The 23147-nt window shown below is 35.9% G+C and overlaps 2 protein-coding genes across 7 annotated transcripts in view; one reads left to right on the forward strand and one right to left on the reverse strand.

The window, feature by feature from the left end:
• CINP (cyclin dependent kinase 2 interacting protein) overlaps nt 1-23147 on the forward strand; it is a 75723-nt gene that overhangs the window by 14196 nt on the left and 38380 nt on the right. The window contains exons 4-5 of one of the 4 annotated variants that reach the window (XM_056811231.1): nt 1441-1570; nt 18154-21017. In XM_056811231.1, coding sequence (XP_056667209.1) covers nt 1441-1570; nt 18154-18254 — 231 coding nt within the window. In that variant the 3' untranslated portion in view covers nt 18255-21017. Of the gene's footprint in view, nt 1-1440; nt 1571-5190; nt 5979-18153; nt 21018-23147 lie in introns of those variants that run through there. The other 3 variants (XM_007473534.3, XM_001373818.5, XM_007473535.3) reach the window with 3 other exon arrangements.
• ZNF839 (zinc finger protein 839) overlaps nt 13578-23147 on the reverse strand; it is a 68885-nt gene continuing 59315 nt past the window's right edge. For all 3 annotated transcript variants that reach the window (XM_001373840.5, XM_056811230.1, XM_016433908.2), the window contains 3 exons: nt 22544-22675; nt 17499-17634; nt 13578-15850 (listed from right to left, as the gene is read on the reverse strand). In XM_001373840.5, the coding sequence (XP_001373877.3) occupies nt 15006-15850; nt 17499-17634; nt 22544-22675 (1113 nt within the window). In that variant the 3' untranslated portion in view covers nt 13578-15005. The remainder of the gene's footprint in view (nt 15851-17498; nt 17635-22543; nt 22676-23147) is intronic.

Raw genomic sequence — 23147 nt, forward strand, 5'->3', positions numbered from 1 at the left:
CCCCATTAGACAGTAAGCTCCTTGAAGACAAGGGCTATCTTGCTTCTTTTATAACTTGCTTAGGATAGTGCCTGGCACATAGTAGGCACTTAATGTTAACCAATCCATATTATAGAAGTTATTTCTCCAGTCGGCAGCATGTTAAAAACTAGCTAAATGACCTTTGAAATATAAGAAATTGAATAGTTTAAATTCTTTGATTTCAATAACTACTAAGGAATCTAGGCCTCTTGCTTATCAAAAGGCTTACAAAGTTCTCGCTCAGATTTTTGCCATCTACAACATGCATTACAATTATGATGCAGACATGATTGGATTTACATATATTCTTATGCTATGTAATATTTTGTGCAAGAAAAGAATTGATGAATACTATGAATTCTATCACATCCAAGTGTGATTTTTATAAATTGTAAGAAAACATGTTAAGAATTAGCTGTGAAATGTAATCTGCCATTCCCCTACTTGGCCTCATGGTGACTTCTTAGCTTTCACTATAGACTCAAAAAACAGTTTCTCCAGGAAGCTTTTCTCCAGTCTCTTGGATTCTTGTCAAAGAACAATGTTTGTCCAACTCACCTTTCTTATGTATTTATTGTGTTTTAATTATTTGCAGATTAGCCACATTTTTCTATTGCATTGTAAAGCACTTAATAAATGTCAATTGAATTGAATAGCAATTTGCTACTATAGACATCCTATCTTTGTGTTAGAAAATGACTATCAAATCAAAAGATAAGTCTGTCTTTGAAAGTGTATCTGCTTTGTTTGATCTTTTTAATTATTTTGCTTTAGTGTGTTAGCAAGTTAATAGAAAAGAAATACAAAGTTCTTACACAAGGAAAATTATATATATAAACTCATTATGTGATCACTGGCAAAGTACTTCCTTTCTCTGGGACTTCTTGTCTTCTGCAACATGACTCAAAGGAAAAGGGCATTGCATTTAAAGTCACCAAAAGACAACTGGTGTTGAAGACAGATTTTTGTAGCAGAAGCAACTTTGGATCATTGAAAGCCCTATCTACTATTTCTCAAATGTGACATAGCCCAGTCTCTTATTATTTCTATTTTTGACTAGATTTTAAAAAATAATACAACTAGGTCCACCTGCAATTTCCAACCAAGAAGTAGCTACTGATGAACTAGCTTAATAGATTCCCTATCCAAATACATATTCTTTAATCTCTGATTTTTCCAACAATGAAAATATCCTCCATTTATCACCACAAAAAAAGTGAAGAAAACTATCTGTTTTTCATATGTAAACTTCATAAAAACCCCTGTTAAAGAACTAATTCAAATTTGTGAATTAGAAATGTCATCTGAAACATCTCCAGGTATTTAAGCTCCTAGCCTGAATTCAATTAGTTATTGATTTTGAGATTAAAGGAGATTTCAAATTAAGATGCTCAATTAAAAAAAAATTATTTTCTCCAGGCTAAAATACAGATGAAAATGGAAAAGTTAACATCAACCACTAAAGGAATTTGCAACCTAGAAAATTACCATCGTGGAAATGCAAATGATCAAACACCCCTTTTCCATACATGGCCCACAACCTACTTCTGTAAGTAACATGAAAATGTTGATTTTTGAGCCACAATGGAGGGAAGGAATAAGATTGAGAACATATAAAGGATACAATTTCAAAGTGGTTTCCATTATACTGTGCTTTGAAATTAATTCTAAGAATTTAATTCAAATTAAATTTGATACATTTACATTTTTTAATTAATTAAATATATTTATTTACTTAAATTTAAGAATTCATCCTTAGAAGGAGAGGGGCCAGGTAGAAAGGAATACTTTGTAATTGAATATCTTAATTGCCTAAAAGTCAAGAAAGAGGTTACAGGCCACATATAGGAATGTGGACCTAACAAAACTCCAGGCTTTAAAGTTTACCTTTGCAACTTGGCAAAGGAGTGGCTGTGGGCAACTAATTTAAGCCATCTAAACCTTCATTTCCTTCTCTAAAATGGTAATGACCAGTTAGGTATAGTTAATACAGATCTTATAAGAATTAAATGAAGTAGTGGATGTGAAAATACTGTATGAATTATAAAATCTATAAGGTTCAAACATTATTAGAGCTTCATGAAGCTGGTTCCCATTTTTAGGCTTCAGAAATACGGTTAAGAACTGAGAACTCAATTCCCTCTACATCAACAGAAATATATTCGGGGGGGGGGGGGGGGGGGCAACTGTTAGGACTTATGGACATAAGAATAGAAGAGCTGCTTTAAAAAAATTTTTTAGGATGAATTCTGAGTCCCATATCAAATGATAAATAATATTATATTACCTTAACCACATATGGCACATTACAGTTTATAAGGGGCTTTCTCATCTCATTTTATGTGATCTTCACAACAATCCTGTGGAGTGAATAGGATACATATTATCATCCCAATATTATAGAGGAAACTAAGGCTCAGAGAGATTGATTGGTACAAAGTTCTGCAACAAGATCTCAAATCCAGTTCTTCTGACTTTTCTGGTCCATTCTACTATACTAACTTCTTGATAAGTCTAATGAACATAGTTGACCTTTTTTTACAAAGAACATTCCTCACAACAACCATGTTGAACTGCAAATGAATTCACTTATACAAAATCTAACTTTTTTTAAACTTTTTTTAATTCAAAAGAAAATTGTTTTTAGGTGCTGTTTGGTCCTTTAGCTTTAAACTGGTGGAAGAAAAGGTATTTTTGATTTCACATGAGTTTACTACCAATTGCTCTAGATTTAAATTTAAAATTTTCATTTATTATTTCAATTTATTTTGCAAGTTATATTTGTTTTATTTATATATATATATATATACACACCCCAACTGCATAAACCAACTCAAATTACCCACATCTAATTACACAGGTGGGTCTTATTACAATGCTATTATTAACTTATATTTTAATCACTTTGACTAATGCCAAGAATACTGGATTTGGAGTTGGAATACCACAGTTTAGCTTTCAGTTCTGTCACCCTTTTTAAATATAGTGGTTAAAACTGGCTAGACCTACATTCAGATTTTGCCTCCTTCATTTATTAGTTGTAAGACCATGGGCAAATTACTTAACTGAACCTTTTCCTTATCTGCAAGGATAGTAGGAATGGTGTCTGAAGTACTTGACTTCATAGCTTTGTTATAAAGATTATTAATTGCATCATTAAGCACCTTTTATGTGCAAGGAACTATACTAGGTGCTGGGAGTACATTTGTCTTAATAAATCTTCCCTGCCCTCAAAAAGCTTTCATTCTAATGGATGGCCATAGCAGGTACACAGATAAGTAAACATGAGGTTATTTCAGGGGCAGTGAAGGAAAGGTCTTGGGTAGGAAGTGGCCTGAAAGTAACAAAGGATTCCAAGAGCATAAATGGAGAACATTCCTGATAGGAGGCATGTAAGAGGACAATGGAATATCAAGTTCAAGGAGCATCAAATTGGCCCCTTTACTAGAACATAGACTGCATCTGAGTACATAATGTGAGAAGCCTACATTGGACCCACACTGTGAAAGGCAAAATCAAAGAAGGGAATGATGTAGAACATTCTCCATAGTTTAGAAAGAAAAAGGCAATGTCCATCTAATCCAGCCCCTTCGTTTTACGATTAAAGGAAATGGGGCTGAGAGGTTAGTAACAATGAATAAATGTGGTTATACACCTCATCAGTGTCAGAGATGGGATTTGAACTGTATTCTTAGGCACAGGCCTAGGCTGCTTCTTGAGAAAATAATAGCTTAAGAATAATAACTGGAGTAAAACCTGAAGGAGAGAAACTGGAAATAGGGAGAACAGTTAGGATACTGCAATAGTCCTGGCAAAAGATGATAAAGGCCAGAACTAGAATAGAGATAAAACCAATGGATTCAGGAATTGTTGCAGAAGGAAAACTATGTGAAACTTGGTAACTTACAGGATAAAGGGGTTATTTGGAGAGGAGGATTCTGAGGTTGAAATTTTAGGAAGAATGCTCATACCTTCATCTGAAACAGAGAAGTTAGGAAGAGCAGTACATTTAGGGAGAAAGAGGAATTCTAGTTTGATAGGGTTTGAGGTGGCTCCTGATCTTTTTTTTTTTTTTAATAAAACCCTTACCTTCCGTCTTGGAGTCAATACTGTGTATTGGCTCCAAGGCAGAAGAGTGGTAAGGGCTAGGCAATGGGGGTCAAGTGACTTGCCCAGGGTCACACAGCTGGGAAGTGTCTGAGGCCAGATTTGAACCTAGGACCTCCCATCTCTAGGCCTAGCTCTCAATCCACTGAGCTACCCAGCTGCCCCCACTCCTGGTCATTTTTAACTGCCCACTAAGTGTGGAGAGGGATGGGAGTTAAAGATGCAAATCCGAGTTTACATAGAAAAGTGTAATTCAGGGGGCAGCTGGGTAGCTCAGTGGATTGAGAGCCAGGCCCAGAGATGGGAGGTCCTGGGTTCAAATTTGGCCTCAGACACTGCCTAACTGGGAGGGAGGAAGGGAAAAAGGAAGGAAGGGAGGGAGGGGAGGAAGTCAGTTCAATTCCTGAAAGGTGCTATCACCAAAACAGTGTAGTGTCTGTATCAAACTCAAATAAAAATAGATCCATTCCTCAGGGCTACATGTTGATTTAGAAAACCACAAATTAACATCTATGTCCTGTTTTTATTTTGTTAAGCATTTTAATCTAATTTGAGTCTGCTTAACACTTAAAACTAACAACTAACAGGGTAATTAAAAGGGCCCGGGGAGATTGTGTTTGTAATGCCTCTCACAAACTCTGAAGCCCTACAGAAATGCTAGCCACTTAATCTTAACGTTATTATTAAGGCTATGAAAATGGGCAAGTTATCTAGCCTTTCTGGGACTAAGTTTCCCTTTTTTTAGATCCTTACCTTCTGTCTTAGAATCAATTCTGTGTGTTGGTTCTAAGGCAGAAGAGCAATAAGGGCTAGGCAATGGCGGTTAAGTGACTTACCCAAGGTCACCCAGTTAGGAAGTAACTGAGGCCAGTTTGACCCCAGGACCTCCCATCTCTAGTCCTGGCTCTCAATCCACTGAGCTGCCTAAATGCCCCCCCATGTTTCCCATTTTTAAAGTGGGATTTAGCAAGCTGGAGGAAAAAAATCTTAGTAAACTATAAAGTTCTAAATAAATGCATGAACCCTTTTTTGTGCCATGTAAGCCATCTTAAACCTTTCTAGTCATTTTCCATGTATTTCAGATGAAGTTTCCCATAAGCTTTCAGAAATGTACAAGAAGGAAATACTCCTCAAACGCACCATTGTTGAAGAGCTTGCCCATGCTGCAAACCAGGATCTCATCTTAAGCTACTTATCTATGTGGTTGTACCAGCCTTATGTGGAAAACAGCAAGCTTGATGTGGAAAGCATGCTACTTGAAACTGGACATCGAGCATTATGATTTTTTAAAAACCATTTTGTTTTTAAGCCCAGACTTATATACCAGTGTGGAAAATTAATATTGAATTGTGAAACTTTCCCCCTTAACCATTTCTAACCTGTGGCTAGCTACACCCAGTTTCTCCCCCAGGCTATGAAAATGGGTTGGGATAGTTTGTCTTTATTAAAGATAGGAGGATTAAGGACAGGGCTGGCCAGCCACAGTGAACTCTGACCCAGTTGAGAAATTAAGAGTGGAATAAGTAGCCATGTTGAAATGACTTAAAGTACAGTGGTCTGGTCATGTGGCAATGGTGACATCTTCCAGGTCCCAGCAAGGACACACCCCTCTTGAGATGAAGTCATGAGGAAGGAGGTAAGGTCTCCAAGTCCAACTTCTCAGTAGCTACTTACCAATCAGAGATGTCATTAGATGTCTAGGGAAGGGAGTGAGTAGTGAGATCACAAGTGCTCTACAGAGACAGACCTGCGTCAGAGGAAGGTCCTTTTTCTTTTGGATTGGAGAAAGAGACAACTGACTAGATTAAGAGATCTTGACCAGTCAATTAATAAATTAAAATTAAGCAATACTGCCTCTCAAAAATCAGTCATTACACCACAATGAACCTTTCTCTCCTCATCAAAACATCCAGATCTTCTAACATAGGCCCATTGTTGCCTCACTCATTTTCCCCCGGCACCAGGGCTTTCTCCTCACTTTTAAAATTGAGTTGCTTCGATTTCTTCTTAAGAATCTCTTACCATTACTTTAATAGTAACTTTTAAAGTTGATAGTCATCTACTCAGTATGTTATCAAAACCATGACCCTCTTTATTTGACAAAAACTACGAGGAAGACTGGTCACATTTAGCAGAAAATGTTTAGAGCAGCACTTGCACATTTCTACAGTAAGTTACAAAGAGATACTTAACCTAAATATAACAGTAGTGTTGCCTTAAAAAAAAAACCAACATCCACACAGTGGAGTGACATCAGGACAATGAAAGGAGGTACCTTGTTTTACAATTATGGCTGGGAGAATTCTAAACCAAAGGTTAGAGGTATTCATAAAAGATCATTTGAATTTATGAGAGTAAAAATAAATGAATACTCCAAGGATTTTAATTTATAGGATTTAATAACAACAAAGTGAGAAAGGGGTTCCTTCGGCCAAGTGAGCAGAGCAAAGAGCCAGAGGCCCCCGCCTGCCATGCTCGAGCTAAAGCAAAAGCCCTACAGCATGGGTTTCAGCAAAATTTATAAACAAACTCACACCTAGGCACAGCACAGGGACACAAGGGGACCCCGGGAAAAGCAAAGAATGTTGGGAAACGAAGTCCCCTGGCCATAATTTTTTTTAAAAACATACAAATTTAAAGGCATTTGCATGAAAAAAAAAGAGAGAAACTATATTAGGAAAAATTGTTTAATTTTTTTTTTAAAGGAACAAAATCTGCAATAGGAAATCGATACAAAAATATGAACCAAGAACCATTTCCTAAAAGATAAGTGATCAGAGATGTTAATTATTAATATTAATTAGAATTAAGAAATGCAATTAACAAAACATTATTGCAAATCATTAAGAGAAGTAAAAAACAACACTGGTTTCACCTCATATTAAACTGAAAAACATGGAAAAAATCAGAAATCAGCAGTGTTAAATGAACTGTAGGAAGATAGAAACACTTTAATATGTACTAGTAATGGAGGTTTGCACTGGTCCAACCAGTCCAAAAATTTTGAATTTCTCAAGAAATGTCACTATTTGAACCCTTTGACCCCAGCTATCCATCTACTACCAGGAATATGATGAAATGAAGTCAAAGTGGGGAAAGCCACATACTAATAACACTTTCTGGTAGAAACAACACATTTGAGTTACAGAAACTGAAATATTTGTGTGAACTTATGTTCACATGGAATGAAGAAAACAGAATCAAGGGATGTTTCATGGAAAGAAAATGGGGAAAACTTCAGGTTAAGGTATATTAAGAATCTGAAGCCAATATTTTTTCCTCTCAGCAGAAAGTTATGGAGTTATGGGTATGGAATAGTATATAGATAGTGTGTTAAACTTAACCATTTTTGTTAACAAAGAGAACTAGGTAATATAAACAGAGCACCAGGCTTGGAGTAGAAAGGACGTAGTTTCAATCAGACCTATGACACTTTCCTAGCCATGTGACCTTGAGCAAATCTCAACCTCAATTGCCAAGCCCTTCTGTCTGTTGTCACTAGGATAGAAAAGTAAGGGTTAAAAAAAACCCAAACAACAGGCAATTGGAGGCAGAGATGCATGTAATAGATTGTTGCTGTTAAGTAATTTTTTTAAAGCTATTTTTCAGACATTTGTAATTGCTCATCATGCAGAGCTACTTTGAAGCACTGAAGAGGGGAAATCTGAAAGCCATGTACTCAAATGTTGCTGTTTAATACTTATTAACCATGAACATGTCACATGGCATTAAAGATTACCCACCTCTGATACCTACCTCATGGAATCATTTTAAAAGCCAAACAAGTTAATATATATGTAAAGCACTACAAATTTTAAAGCTCTGTACAGAGTGCTTTCTTTAAACATTCATTTTAAGTGCCTACTCTATACCTGTCCAACATCTTATACTTCTACCAGATTTCCAATTCCTTTAATGCACTAAAATCCCATAGCTTGTGCCAATCCCTCCTTCCTTTTAAACTCTCATCCTTTCTGCTTCATACTCGTTTCCAAGATTGGCTTTTCTTCCTAGCTCCCTCCTCTCTTCCTTTGTTTTTGTGCTCACTGCTGTTAAGTGGAGTTTAGGAGAAAATAGTCAATATACAATAAGAAAGGATTACATAAAGGGGAAAAGTATTGGATCTTCAGTCACAAGGCCTGGATTTGAATTATGGCTCTGTTAAATATTTCTGGAATCACTGGTTACTCACAGCTTAGATGTTCTATAATGTATCCAGTTATAGAATTCTGAGTTATGCATATACTGCCTACTATCTCTCACAGGCAAATTACAATTTGGGATGATCCCTTTGTACATAGTAGGAACATAGTACTTAATCTCTAATACCTGGGGGTTTTTTTCAAACGTACAAACTTATTCTTCATCATGACTCATGAAATATGGGATTGTTCCATAATGCTACTTTTCTTGAATTTTTTAAAAAAATATTAGTGTAGGGTAGCTAGTTGGCTCAGTGGTTTCAGAGCCTGCCCAGAGACAAGAGGTCTTGGGTTCAAATATGACCTCTCATACTTACTAGCTATGTATGTGACCCTGGGCAAGTCCCTTCACCCCCATTGCCCAGCCCTTACATTCTTCTGCCTTGGAACCAATACACACTATTAATTCTAAGATGTAAGATGAGGATTTTTTTAAAAATGAACAAAAACATTAATGTACCAGTGTTTGTATTCTATTCAAATCTACTAAGGATAGGACTATATTTTCTAGGATGAAAACTACCATGGTCCATTACCTGCACTTATTTTATGAGCCGTACACACAAATGTACACATACATAAACTTTCATTTTTCCTTTGAACAATTTCCAAGTTGAGGTAGTTCACTTATTAATAGATGTATACAAAACTTGAACAGAGGGTAGAAGGGTGAAGAGAAGACAAGGGAAAATAAATACAAAAAAATGTAAATGCCAACTTTAAATAGTTTTAATTCATGTTTCTTGATACATGGATCTTCCAAAAAAAATCTACCTAGTTATTTATAGTAAATATTATAATATAGTATATGATATAACTATATACTGTATATTGAGGTAACATGGCAGAAGACCTGGCCTTATTCTGAAATAAACTGGCTGTGTGACCAAGAGTAGTCACTTAATATCTTAGTGCTCTAGTCAACTCTTTAAAAGACTATAGGCTGTCCATCGGGTCCCATACAAAAGAAGTTCCCTTGCCCAGTGAAGGTGAGCCTTTTAGATACCATGTGCCATCCCACCCCCACCCCCACCCCCCACTTTACTCCAGTTAGGGGAGGGAGAAATGTAGAGGAGTGACCTGAGAGCTCCACTCAGGGGAGGGAGTAAAAGTATTGGGGTGGGGAAGTGCAGCGGAGAGTGAGAAGGGAGCAGCTCTGCTGGAGTCCCATGCCTTTCTAATTACCAAGGATGGCGCATATGCCCACAGAGAGGTCTCTGTGTGCCATCTTTGGCACATGGTGTCCATCATCATGGCTCTAGACCAATGAAATCCTAGGTCTGGTCCAAATTAAATGTCTGCATTCAATCATGTAGGCATTCATTCTCTTCTGGCTCATCACTAAATTAACTTCTCTTCATTTGGTATGGCTTTGATTTTACTCCAATGATTGATGGCTCTTAATTATAGAATACTGACTTAGATTATATCCATAGAGATGGCCTTAAAATAAAGGCTGTTATCCTGGAGTCCACAGATAAAGTTCATGAGGTCCATAAACTTTATATGAGAAAAATATTAAATTTTTATTTTCATTAACCTATAAGTAAAATTTGGCATTTCCTTCCACTGTTCTGAGGAAAGTCCACAGATTTTATCAGACTGTCAATGACACAAAAAATATTAAGAACCTTTGTCTTAAATAAAGTTCAGTGCTGAGCACATTAGGCCAAGAAAAGTGAAGTCACTTGCCCAGTCAGTGAGTTTAGCAGCAGAACCAGGATCAGAATTCAATTCTCCTGACTTCATGTCAGACTGACATTTTATCACTGCAATAATTTTTTACTGTGGGATAAGAATAAACTGTTGTAGATTTTACACTTCCTTATTATATAGAAGCCATAATTCTTTTTCACTAAGAAGAAAAATGAAAAACACTTTTAGCTATGTGCTAAGCATAATTAAGCCTAATTAAAGTGCCCTTAAGAGGCTAAATTTTGTTTTGTAAAAACATGTTTTTATTGGTGAAGAACTTCTGCCAAAATAGCTTCTCTGAAGTGGTGTCAAATTCCTGGAGAAATGAGGGCCACTAATCTGTACGTTGGGACAACTAGGTAGCACAGTAGAAAGAGTTCTATGCACAGACTTAAGAGGTCCTGGGTTCAAATGTGGCCTAAAATACTTCCTGTGTGCCCTTGGGTGTCATGTAACCCCCAAATGTCTAGTTCTTAATGCTCTTCTGACAGAAGGTATGGGTTTTTTAAAAAAATCTTTCAATAAATATCCTTGCAGGGTGCATACTGCCTTAGTTGTTAAATGTAATATCTGGTTTGTTTGTTTTTTAAAAACCCTTACTTTGTCCCAGTAACAACTTTTAAGATAGAAAAGTGGTAGGAGCTGAGCTACTTAGCTGCCCCTAAAATGTAATACCTGATTAATTGTATTTTTATTTAATTAAATATTTCCCAATTATATTTTACTCTGCTTCAGAGAAGCACTTGGGAGTGTTGAAGGTTACATGTTTTACACCTTTGAACTAGAGGCAGTGGTTCTCAACCCTTCTCATGCCATTCCTCATGTTGCAGTGACCCCAAACCAAAAAATTATTTTGGTGGCTACTTCAAAACTAATTTTGCTAGTTATGATTCGGAATGTAAATACCCGATATGCATTATGTATTCTCATTGCTACAAATTGAGAGGTTGAGAAGCGCTGACCTAGAGCATTAAGCTATGAGAAGCACAACCTGCACCCAAATCTTCCTGGCTTCAAGGCCAACTATCTACTATGCCATTATGATATGCTCTCATTATTATTCCTCTGTGAGCATATCTCAGAATATTAAATATTCCAAAAGCTCTATTAGTTCATCTCTTATGCAGCAGTGGAGAGAATATTAGACTTGGGACTCAGGAATACCCGAATACGTTCAACATTCAAATTCTACTGCTGACACTAGCAATGTGATGATGAGCAATCACAACTCAACCCCATCCTGTCCTTATATATAAAATGGAGATTATGGTATTTAAAGTACACATCTCATATGTACTTGGCTCAAATGAAAATGTATTTAACTGCTTTGTACTTTAGAATCTGTCAGTTAAACGTTAACAGATTTTTATGAAATTTTTAAGCTGCAAGAGAAATCTGACCCACTAAAAACACTCTAGCTACTTTAAACATTAAGGTAAAGTTCTTAGAATTTTCCCTATTCCCTTTCTAGAAATATTTAAATCTAAATAGTTTATAACTTATTCCACTAAGTAATATAAAATTACATGATCTGTAACAAATGATCTAATAGTATGGTTTTAAAAAAGCACCCAAATAGGCACATACATGAAGGACAAGGCCTGAAGGAAGAAGCCCATATATACCAAAATATTCCTAGCTAAATTTTTTTAGTAAGGAAGAAGTGGAAGAAAAAAATATAGGAAGACATACAAACGTATGGAAAGTGAAATAAGCAGAACTAGGAAGCTAGTGTGCATAATTAGAACAAAGATCCCTTCTGAATGCCGTGATTACATGTTCAAATTTAAATCCAACAGAAGTGAAAAGCTGGACCTCCCACTTTTTATTACAGAGGTAGAAGACTATGGATGTAGAATATTGCACATATCAAGAGGGGCTGATGTGATGGTTGCCTTTGTTGAAATGCTTTTCTCCTTTTTTATATATGTTTGTTATAAGAGAAGCTTGGCTGGGTAGAAGTGTAGCGAGCCATCATACCCCCCCTGTCTGACAGAATCGCAGTTTGGGAAATCAGAAAAAGATGAGGCACCTACTGAACCCCCTTTGTGTGACTTCTCCCTCTAACTTCCCTTACTAGTGGGATTGTTCTATTCCAAGTACAGGAAAAGTAATACAAGAGCAAATACTTACAGGGTCAACACACATATATACCACTTTAATCCCCCCAAATTATAACCCTAAAAAGATTACATTCACAGAATTAAAACCTAAAGATCACTACCCATTACCCCTCCCTTTTCTCTCTCAGCAGAGGTACATTTAGATGCCCCAAACACCACTGCTAGCCATACACATAAGCACCACAATCACTCCTCTAAAGCACAAGCTACTGACACACTTCACTGGTTTGTTAACCAGGCAACATTGTCAAGGTGCCTTAATGAAACACAAGAAAAATGTAACTTGGAAATTGAGGAAAATTCCAATTCTGGTCTGCTTTAAATTACCTTCTAAACCCGTACCTACCTACAAAAATGTTTTGTTACCCATCTCCTAAGTAATTGTGATTGACTGTGAGAGCTGATCAAAAGCAACATTCATTCTAGCCAGTCATCCCACAGGTCAGGGGAAACTAAACTTCAGATCACCCTATCCATGTCATTCATCTCCAACACAAATATTTCTGTTGTGGCAACATGGTAAATGATCACAGATTGTTGAGTAAGTGATTTGTTACCATGTGACACATCCAGTTATCTGTAGGAGATCATGCATGTTGAAAAATGATTGTGTGCCAGAAAAGCATGTACTCACTGAAGCCCTAAAATAAACACAAACCCTGTGCAATGGCAGAACAACTGTGACACCTAAGCACAGGTCTGAGCACTCAGTTGTCTCTCATCTCTTCATTATTCACCTGACTGCTCCACTTAGTCAGAAGGACCTCCAACTTTGAGAGACCACAGGCTCGGCTCTCAAAATAGAGAGAATAATTTTGGAAATAAATAAGAAATTTTAATGAACTGGAAGAAAATTAAATGTCCTATGATTGAGGAGTGACTGAATAAACTGTGGCATCTGAATATAATTAATTATTGCACTGTTACAAATACAAAAATGAGACTTCAGAGAAACTAAGGAAGATTTTTATATGATCTGAAGCAAGATCATATTCAGGAATGAGGAAAGCAATCTATATGAGGATAACAATGTAAAAAAAGAAAACAAAGATTTCAGAACTTTGATCCGTGCAGTCACCATTTGTAGATTCAAAAGAATGACAAAGAAGCATGCCTCTCCTTCTATTGCCAAAAGTGGGGAATACAGGTAAGAAAGGATATACTGGTATTCTCACAGGGTAACGTGGAAATGTTTTGTTTGACTATACTTATTTGTTTTCAGTCAACAAATATTAAGTACTAATATGTACTCAGTACTATGCTCTGCATTGGAGATACAATTACCAAAAAATCCAATAACACTTAAGGGGGGGATGGGACTCCAGACTGTGTATATACTCTAAGGATGTCAAAGAGAAAGATAAAAGTCTCATATACCAAAATTAATTTCTAGCAACACTTTTAGTGGCATCAAAAATAAGGAAGGGAAGAAAACTTAAGTAAATTTTTATTCCCATAAATTGAGAAATTGCTCAATAAACTGGCATGAATATAAAAAAATATTTTGTCATTAAGAAATTACAACTGTAGGAATTCAAATTAATGAGAGGGCTTATACTGACCAGTGAAAAAAGCAGAATCCAAGTAACAATCTATATAATAACCACAACTGATATAAGGGAAAACAACAATAAAAAAATATCAGGATGCCCCTAAATGCAATACCCAATCTCGAATATTGAAGACTAATAATGAAACATCATTTCAAGTGTATAATGAGACATATTGTTAGACATATCAGTGTCTTAAACTTTTGTTACAAAGAATTTTGTTGGGAGTGGAAGTGGATTAAACAAATATTGGGAAATGGTCACAGTGTAAGGAAAATTTAATAACATTTTGTTTTAGATAGGAAAAGCACCAAGAAATTTGAATAGTGGTCTTGATTCTGGTAACTGTCATTTAACATCTGTCTCAGTGCCCTGAGAAAATGTTGTTGTGAAAATCAAATGCAATAATCCAAAAATGTGTTTAAAAAGATAAATACTATGATAGTGTCTATCACATATTTTGGCACTTGATTATATACTGCTTTCTCTAATTCTGATTGTCTCATTTAAGTATTGTAATAGCCTTGTAACACTTTGTAGAAAACATTTCTTTTTTAACTCCCCATGTACTACTTAGTATAATGAATAAAACATTAATGTTTTCATGGTAGAATTGAACTACACTATTACCACAAACTAAGGCAAATTCTGTAAAAATTGAATAAGCAACTTAGGATTTGATGGGGACTCAATTTAACCCCTTTTATTTTTACAAAGATACTTGAAGCCCAGTGATAGTTGATTAATATTACACTGGTTGCATCTTGAAATAGAACACAAAAATTTTGCTTAAATCCCAATTCCTTAATCTCATCTCTAAAATTGGGATAATAATGGTGATATTCTATTTAATTACCAAGGAAATACTTTACAAAACTCATTAGAAAAAGTGCTAACAAATTAGGATGTTTGTTTTTAAATTAATCCAGCAAAAAGTTTCCAACATATATTGCTGTCAAAATACAGTGAAACAAATTGCATGGGGGAAGGGAGATTCAAAAGTTAGCAAATAATGCAATTTTCACAACATTCATCAAAAATTCTCTTGAAGTTTTAAATCAAACAATATTTACTAGCATGGTTTTTGGTTATATTTAGCTATTTCCAGTTCAGACAAGATGTATTTAAAAAGTACATTTCATTGTAGAAACAAGATAATTCTTTATAAATAAGTTAAAAGCTTCACCTTTGTCAGTAGTCACATTAAAAAAATATACATTTGTGGAAATAGACTATTTCTTCAGACAGTTATATGTAAATAAAAAAACAGTTCTGGTACCATTTAATTATGAGAGTTCCTGGTGCCATCACTCTTGCTCTCTCTTATCTACTGCCAATAATGCTTCCAAAGTTTCTAAAGGAAGCCCATCAGGTGTGCTGATGTGAACCGCAGTACCATCAACATCTGTTACTATAACGATGTCATTAGCCTCAGATACAGCTGTATCTGGATGGGACAGGATGAGCCCATCTGAAGTTTGAATAAAAATCTGTTCATGTCCCTGAGACAATTCCTGGGTTTCATCAGTAATTTCAAATGCCAGAGTTTCACTTACAGCAATTGCATTCTCTTGTTCCCTTTGATTATCCTGTAATGACTCAGGGAACTGATCCAAGTTTTCAGGACTTTCCAAAATGCCCTCAGTGGACAGAGATGCTTCTAGTAAAGGGTGATGCTGTGATTCTGAGGAAATCTGGTATGAATTGGCTGTGGTCACAAAGTCTGCTGGCAAAATTCTTTCAGGCTGTGACGTTATCTCATTAGTCTCATTCCCTGGATTAAAAAATTCCTGATGAGATTTACATTCTTCATTCTCTCGTCTGTTTTGAATCTCATACCCAGACCAAGTGGAATCTCTAGCAGATAAGGTGGTATTATGGAAGTCAGGTGAGTGATTTTGAACACAAGCAGGGAACAACTCTGTCTGTTCTTGAAGCAGGTCACCTGGATTTTCTAACTGGGAACAAGTTTGAATTCCATTAACAGCCTGGTACAGGGTGACAGAATCTACAGATTCATTCTTGCCTTCTGCATCAGCAAGTGTTTTAGGCAGCTGGTCAGCATGAAACATTTGACTTTCAGCATCAACAGTTACATTATAAGTTTCTTCTGAAAACTGAGAGGTAGTCCTATTAAGCTGGAGGTTGAAACCTAATGCATTTGGAAAAAATTGAACATAAAAACATTTAATAATTGTTTAATAAACTAACTCTAATTCATATAATAAAAACCACCATGGTAACATACCCTGCATCACATAGTCACAATTGCACATGCCCAAAAAGCAATGGAAATAAGAATTAATGGGCATAAAATACATTATCTGAAAAATGTACAATCAGAAAGAGATGGTCAAGTCACATGACTAAGATTAACAACTTAATTGCTGGGTTAATGTCACAATAAACAAGAAAAATTTCAGTACATGGTTTGCAATGATTTCTAAGGCTAATTTAATTAGGTAGATCATGTTACAGACAAAATCATTTTGCCCAGCCACCTACTCTTACAGTGAAAAATGAGCATTAGAACAAGGACAATACTAGCACAGGTTTGACTACATCATTCCCTAAATTCATAAACACCAGAAGCTCCCTAATACCTCGGGAATCAAATATAAGCTCCATAATTTGGCATTTCAATTTGGCTCCAAAGTATCTTTCTGGCCTTATTATTCCTCTTTACACACTCAGTCAACCAAATTATAGACAACCTTGGCTACAGTACTACATACAGACTCTTTGATCTCTGTGCCTCTGAATGATCCCCCCCTACACCTAAAATGCACTTTCTCTACCTGAGAAGAATTCCGTTTTAAAGCTTAGCTCAAATGCCTCCTTTTTTTCTGTATGACAATGTCCTATCCTCAAAAAGCTTACTATTCAGAAAGAAAGAACATATATAGAACTAACTAGAATATAGTAAGAAAGGTAATAAGGAGATGCACTGAAGCTTAGTCAGGAAAAGTCTCAATCTCCTTGTCTAAAAAATGGGGATAACACCAACGTTGGGGGCATCTAGGTGGCTAAGTGGTTTCAGTGCTAGACCTAGCAAATATAGCCTTAAGAAGCTTCCTAGCACTTAACCCCCATTGCCTAGCCCTCACTGCTCTTCTGCAGTAGGTATGGGTTGAAAAACATAAGACCCACCTTACAAAGTTGTTATGTGGCTCACATGAAAGGACATATATGAAAAGCATTTTGTGCTACATGAATTCTTACTATTAATATTATTATTATTATTAAAGGAAAGAAATCAAGAAATATCATATGGGGGGCAGCTGGGTAGCTCAGTGGATTGAGAAGCAGGCCCAGAGACAGAAGGTCCTAGGTTCAAATCTGGCCTCAGACACTTCCTAGCTGTGTGACCCTGGGCAAGTCATTAACCACCATTGCCTAGCCCTTACTACTCTTCTGCCTTGAAACCAATACACAGTATTGATTCCAAGGTGGAAGGAAGGTAAGGGTTTAAAAAAAAATGATATCATGTGTTAGGGGAAGTTAGCTTCTGGGTGGGAGAAAATTATGCTAATTTTCATATAGGACATGGCAACCAAGCTGGATTATTTGTAAACAATGGATATTAACATGGATGTAAACAAGGGATACTAAAGCAGCAAGTAATGCCTTCAGGAGAATATAATTTTAAGTAGGAATCTTAGAAACCTGAGAAGCCTTCAAACACTGAAAGTAATAAATTGGCCAGTTCTAACTAAATTATTTTCTTAAAATTTGTAAATAACCTGAAATGCTACTGAGCAATTAGTCCATCCAATCAACAGAGAGCCAAGAAATGTTACCTTCAGCGTTAACTTGGTTACACAAAGGAGTGGTTTTCTCCTGAAGTCCACCATGACTAATATAATTGTGATTCATATTCTTGGATCCACTTTCTATCCTGGTTCTTTTGACTGGCACCATCACTTCTTCAAGTATCTAAGAATGAAAAGTCCAATTCACTAAACGTATAATTGAAAATCTGTTACCCTAAAAAACTACATTTCCTGGGAACCCACTGACTTCCTGTCATTATGTACTTCCTGTAGGTAGAGGATATTAGCAAGTGGGCAATCCTATTGGGTCTCTTTCTTGGGCTTGCAGCCAGCATGGTAGTCCTATGGTAAGCTAAACACAGGGATTTTAAATGGGCTAATCAGCCAAGGGCACATGGTCTTTATTTTGTAACCTCTTTGTTCCTTGATTTCGAATGATCATTACTAAATCTCCTAAAATATAATATTTTATTAAGAATAATTTTAATTTACATTGATGGCAACCACTTGGAGAAGGAATTCTCAATCTTTTTAAGACAGCCTAGATAAATTTTTAAGCCACATTTCTCCTGTCAAAGCTTTTCACCCACCCCACCCTCTCACCCTCACAAACTCCCAGAGAATGCCGAAGCTGCTGCCTTACTTCTTCATTCCCTACTTTTTTCGTGTCCCTCATTCCTAGCTGCTGTCTTTGGTTGCTGCAGCCCATCCTGCTTGCTCCTAGCTCTGTTCCTGCTCCTGTTCTGGCTTTGGCCCCAGCCCCGACATCATTCCTGCTGGTAGCTGCCACTGTATCTTCAGAACTTACAAACTTGGAGCATACTTCTCAGGGCAACTGGTAATAACTGGGGTATATTTTCCTTATGCAGCGATTAGTCTCCTAACATCCTCTCCACGTGGCTGGAGAACCAAACTGCTCCCTAGCATTTTTCCTCAGGGGAAAGGGGAAGGGAAGAAGTTTTTAGTCTTCCAAACAGAAAGTAAAAATTACAAGCATGGCATACTCTATGAAAAAGCAGTACTTTGCCTATTTCAAACAGCTTCTGCCACTCATGAGTGCACTGATCCTTTCACTTATCTCGCCTGAGATTTAGGGGAGAAATTCATCTCCCTACAACCCTTTGTCATTTGGGCCTGCCCAGTCTCTAAGATTTATCCAATTTGGGATTCTTCAAACCCATGTTCTCCCTCAGTATGAGAGATCCCAGGGAAGGAACTTAAGAGACTGGAAGTGAAAATTTTAAGCCTTTTCACACTCCATTGTTTTATGGAAGTTTCTGTATTTTATTGTATTTTTCTGATTGCTTTAAGATTTAATTTTGTTATTTTAAGTTGATATATTAATGTATTCAGTACCATTCTGTTCCACTGAATCAGTTTAATCTACTGTGTTTTAACTATTAGATATATTCTGTTACTTTTCCCCTATAATTACTGAACAAAATATTGTAAAAGCCTATTTAAAAAAACAGCTTTTTTCTTCCATTTTGGCTTTGTAAATTGTCACATAGATAATAGATGGACTTCATCAAAATTGGTTACAATTTTATAACAACCTTTGGAAAATTTAATGAGCTAAATATCTCAAATTTATTTTAAAGGATCTTAAAACATAAATTTTAAGATTTTTATTTAACAACTCTGACTGTCATTTTGTCTGCCTCTGAATTATTTGTAACAAGAGGTAAAGGATCCATTTTAGTACCTGAAGTGAAGTACAATTATAATCCCCACCTCCCGCCATTTGGAAAAATGTGAATGGATGGTACATAACAGTCTCATACCAAAGGATCTGGGAAGTTGATCCCAGGGCATGGTACTCCTGAATGGCTCCCAAGAGGGAGCATCTCTCATTTGTAACTCTTCAGTTTAAATTATTTCCACCAGAACAATCTAGATTTCTTAGTAATAGTCTAGATCCAAATAAGTTTTACTTTTGTTTAAAAATATCTCAACCAAGGTTGAAAGATTTACTACACCTGAAAAACCTGTGACAAGTATCCATTAGCTTTTAATGTCATACAGCAGACTCCTGTAAAATATGAGTAGGTTTGTTTGCTATTGTCATTAAGTGGGCTATTATAACTTTGAGGATTTTGATACTTCTTGAATGTGCATTACCTGTTGTACTATTGTTCCTTATAAAAACTGTTAGTTTATAAACAGTGGATCATGGCCAAGTTTGAAAAGGAAATGGATCTCATTTGGAGGTGAGAAACCTTCTATTCTACCTTTCCCTAGCTGACAAAGTGTGTCAATGATTGTAGGCTATATATTTTTGATTTTTAAAACTTTTTTATTATTGTTTTGATTGCATGTGCAATATACTATTTCAGTTTTATTTTTTTCCCTCCTTTTTGTATTTGAAGCACATGGCAACAGTATTAAGATTTTTTCTTTAACTTTATGGTCAAAGAGGCCAAACCAATACGATGTGGATTGATGACATTCTGTGCAAAGAGCGCAAGGACTTAATCATGTGTGAGACTTGAGGCTGTTTAACGTGTGTTAAATGCAGGTCTTCCTTGTACCACACACTCTATATAAAATATATGACATCGATTATTCTGGCTCCATCCTGGCTCCCATTTGCTCCTATGATCTAGTCCTTTTATTCTCTCTTATAATACAAAAACTTCCTATAGTCTTGGCTGCAAATAGGTAAGTGAAATATTACTGCATTTTTTCCTACAGATTTATGGGATAGAAATTACTTTAATTGGGCCCTGATTCAAGGGCTTGTTATAAATTTATTCTTCTCTTATTTTGAATTTTTACACTTAAGACTTTGAATAGTCTATATTTCATCCTGAAGTTATCTTTTTCTCTCTTTTTTTATGTTTTTGATTTCTCTTGCCAATTGAGTCATATACCTCATAACTCAGCCATGCATCCCTAAGTAATCCCTGTGTTTTTCAATCACCCTCTTCAGGGGGAAATGTATTATTATTCTAAAATTCAAAGTTTAAATTCTTTTTGAGAATAATTTTAGTAGCATGCTACCTGTCCGAATGCAGAAAGTGAACCATGAAGATGCCTACACAGAAAACATGCTGTACCAGAAGATCCAGAGTGAACTTTGGGATGTGGTGATTTGGTTTTGTATATATATTCTTATGCCGAAGGGGACAGCCCCCCTAACTGGCTTTTTGTCAATGCGCCTAACAATCATTGGTTTTGTACTCTTTTCCTTTTATCCCAAATTATTGTTATTTTAAGGTTGATTATGTTTACAAGATCCATTGGAGAGACTAGTCTTCCATGGATCTCGGGGAGAATGTATAATTGAAAATCTTACCCTAAAAAAGAACATTTCCTGGGAACCCACTGACTTCCTGTCATTACGTACCTCCTGTAGACAGAGTATATTTTAGCGAGTGAGTGGTCATCTTGGGCCTCTTTCTTGGACTTGCAGCCAGCATGGTGGCAGTGGTAAACTAAGCTCTAGGATTTTAAATGGGCTAATCAGCCATGAGCACATGGTCTTTATTTTGTAACCTTTTTATTCCTTGATTTCTAATGATCATTAATAAATCTCCTAAAATATAATATTTTATTATTAAGACTAATTTTAACTTTTACATAAACAAGTTTATCTTTTCTGACTTGTAAATGTTTAAGAATTAAAACTACAGCAATTCAATGTTTTTTTATTAGAGTTATCAACCCATGCCCAATAATAGCTATCTGCATTTCTGTAATACTTTAAAAAAAACAAACCCTTACCTTCCTTAGAATCAATATTGTGTATTGGTTCTAGGGCAGAAGAGCAGCAAGGGCTAAGCAATGGGGGTCAAGTGACTTGCCCAGGGTCACACAGCTAGGAAGTGTCTAAGGCCAGATTTGAACCCAGGACTTCCCTTCTCTGGTCCTGGCTCTCAATCCAGCTGCCCCCTATAATGCTTTTTTAAGATTTATAATTCCCACACAATAATCCTACAAAATAGGAAAGGGAAACATCAAAAAGTCTGATATTCCTCTACTCAAAAATGCAAAGTAGTTCCTCTAGATTATAAATAAAATGCAAACTCCTATACTTGACATTTAAAGACCTTCAGTCTGGCTCCTAATTTTTAAGTTTTACTTCACATTAGGCTTCTTCCCACCTTTTACAAAATGGATTATTTTTTGTTCCTGAACTCAGCCTTTTGCCCAGGTTGTCCAACATGCCTATAAAGTATTTCCTCCTCACTTTGAATCATTAGCTTCTTTTATACACATATACAAAATATAGATATATATGTATATATGGTCAGAGGCCTGATCTGTATAATGTTATAACTCCTGCCTGCTTCAAATTATTTTGTACTTAACTATGTAAATTTTTTATTCCACCATGGAATATAAACACTTTGAGCACAGAGACTGAGGCTTGGGGGGTTTCTTTTCTTTTTTTACCCTTAATAAATGTTTAATTGAATTCAAATGAAGGCTAAGAATGCAGTAGTATCTATATAATAGAATGTATCTGAAACTCCATTACAAGATTTATAATTAGTGGGACATAATTCAATTAAAATGGCTTTTTTTCTCTTTTAAAATAATGTATTAAAATTATTAAGCATAACATTCTATATATTTACTATTGTTACCTATTAGTTTATGACCTAATGTGTTACCTAGAGAGGTAACTTCTCATATAATAGACAGAGAGCTAGCCCCAAGAGTCAAAAAGTCAGATATCAAGTCCTACCTCTTACACATACTGGTTGTATGACTTGAGCAAATCATTCAACCTCTCAGTGCTTGAGCATGTACCCATCTGAATTGGCAGGAGTTTTCACCACAGTGAAATCACAGGTACTACCAACCCCTCCAAGAGAAAATTTTATCTATTTCCTAGTATAAGTCTCTAGAAAACAAGACTGTTTGTTTTTCTAACCCCCAACAACCCTAATCCTTAATTTCTGACTTCAAGGAATTTACATTGGGGGGGTGGGGGGGAGATACAGCATGTTCATAAAAAATTAAATAACAAAAATATACAAAGTAACATCTTGCTAGGACACTAGCAAATTGAAGGGGATAATAAGTAGCAACTTAGCACTACAAAACTTTTCCTCCACACTCACCTCTTTTTCTCTTTTCTGTCCAGTAATTTCACCTAGCCCCACTTCAACTGCACTGAGTATAGTTTGGGGCAAAATACTATTCTTTTCTTTCTTCCGTAGAAGTTCTTCTGTAATTCCCAATGACTCAGCAACCTAAAATTTAGGGACAAAAAAAAAAAGACACATTCAAGAAATTTAACAATTTAACACTTTTCAATGGCAAATAAATAATAACTACATGACTAAGCCCAGTTTGGTGCCCAAAGTTTCTCTATTAAGTTAGTCACTATATAAGGTGGGAACACAGACATACGGTTAGAATGAGTACTGATAGCAAAAAAGATTATTCCCAAAAATTAAAGTTGTGGTGTTAGCAAAGTTTAGAAGAGGACACTGCAAAGGTTTTCTTAAGATTTCATCGTTCTCTTCCACATGGCCTGAAAGCCCATCATGAAACTGACTTACTACTGAGGCCAATTTTTTTTTGATATTAGATCACATTTTTAAAATGTGTTCTATTTCTCCTTACAACAGCCCTTGAGAGGTAGGACAAAGATGTTTACAGATAGGGAAGCTGACTCTCAAAGACATTTTAAAATTTTGCTCAAGGTCACACAGCTAGCAA

The sequence above is a fragment of the Monodelphis domestica genome, chromosome 1 (genome assembly GCF_027887165.1).
Source record: "Monodelphis domestica isolate mMonDom1 chromosome 1, mMonDom1.pri, whole genome shotgun sequence".
Taxonomy (NCBI): domain Eukaryota; kingdom Metazoa; phylum Chordata; class Mammalia; order Didelphimorphia; family Didelphidae; genus Monodelphis; species Monodelphis domestica.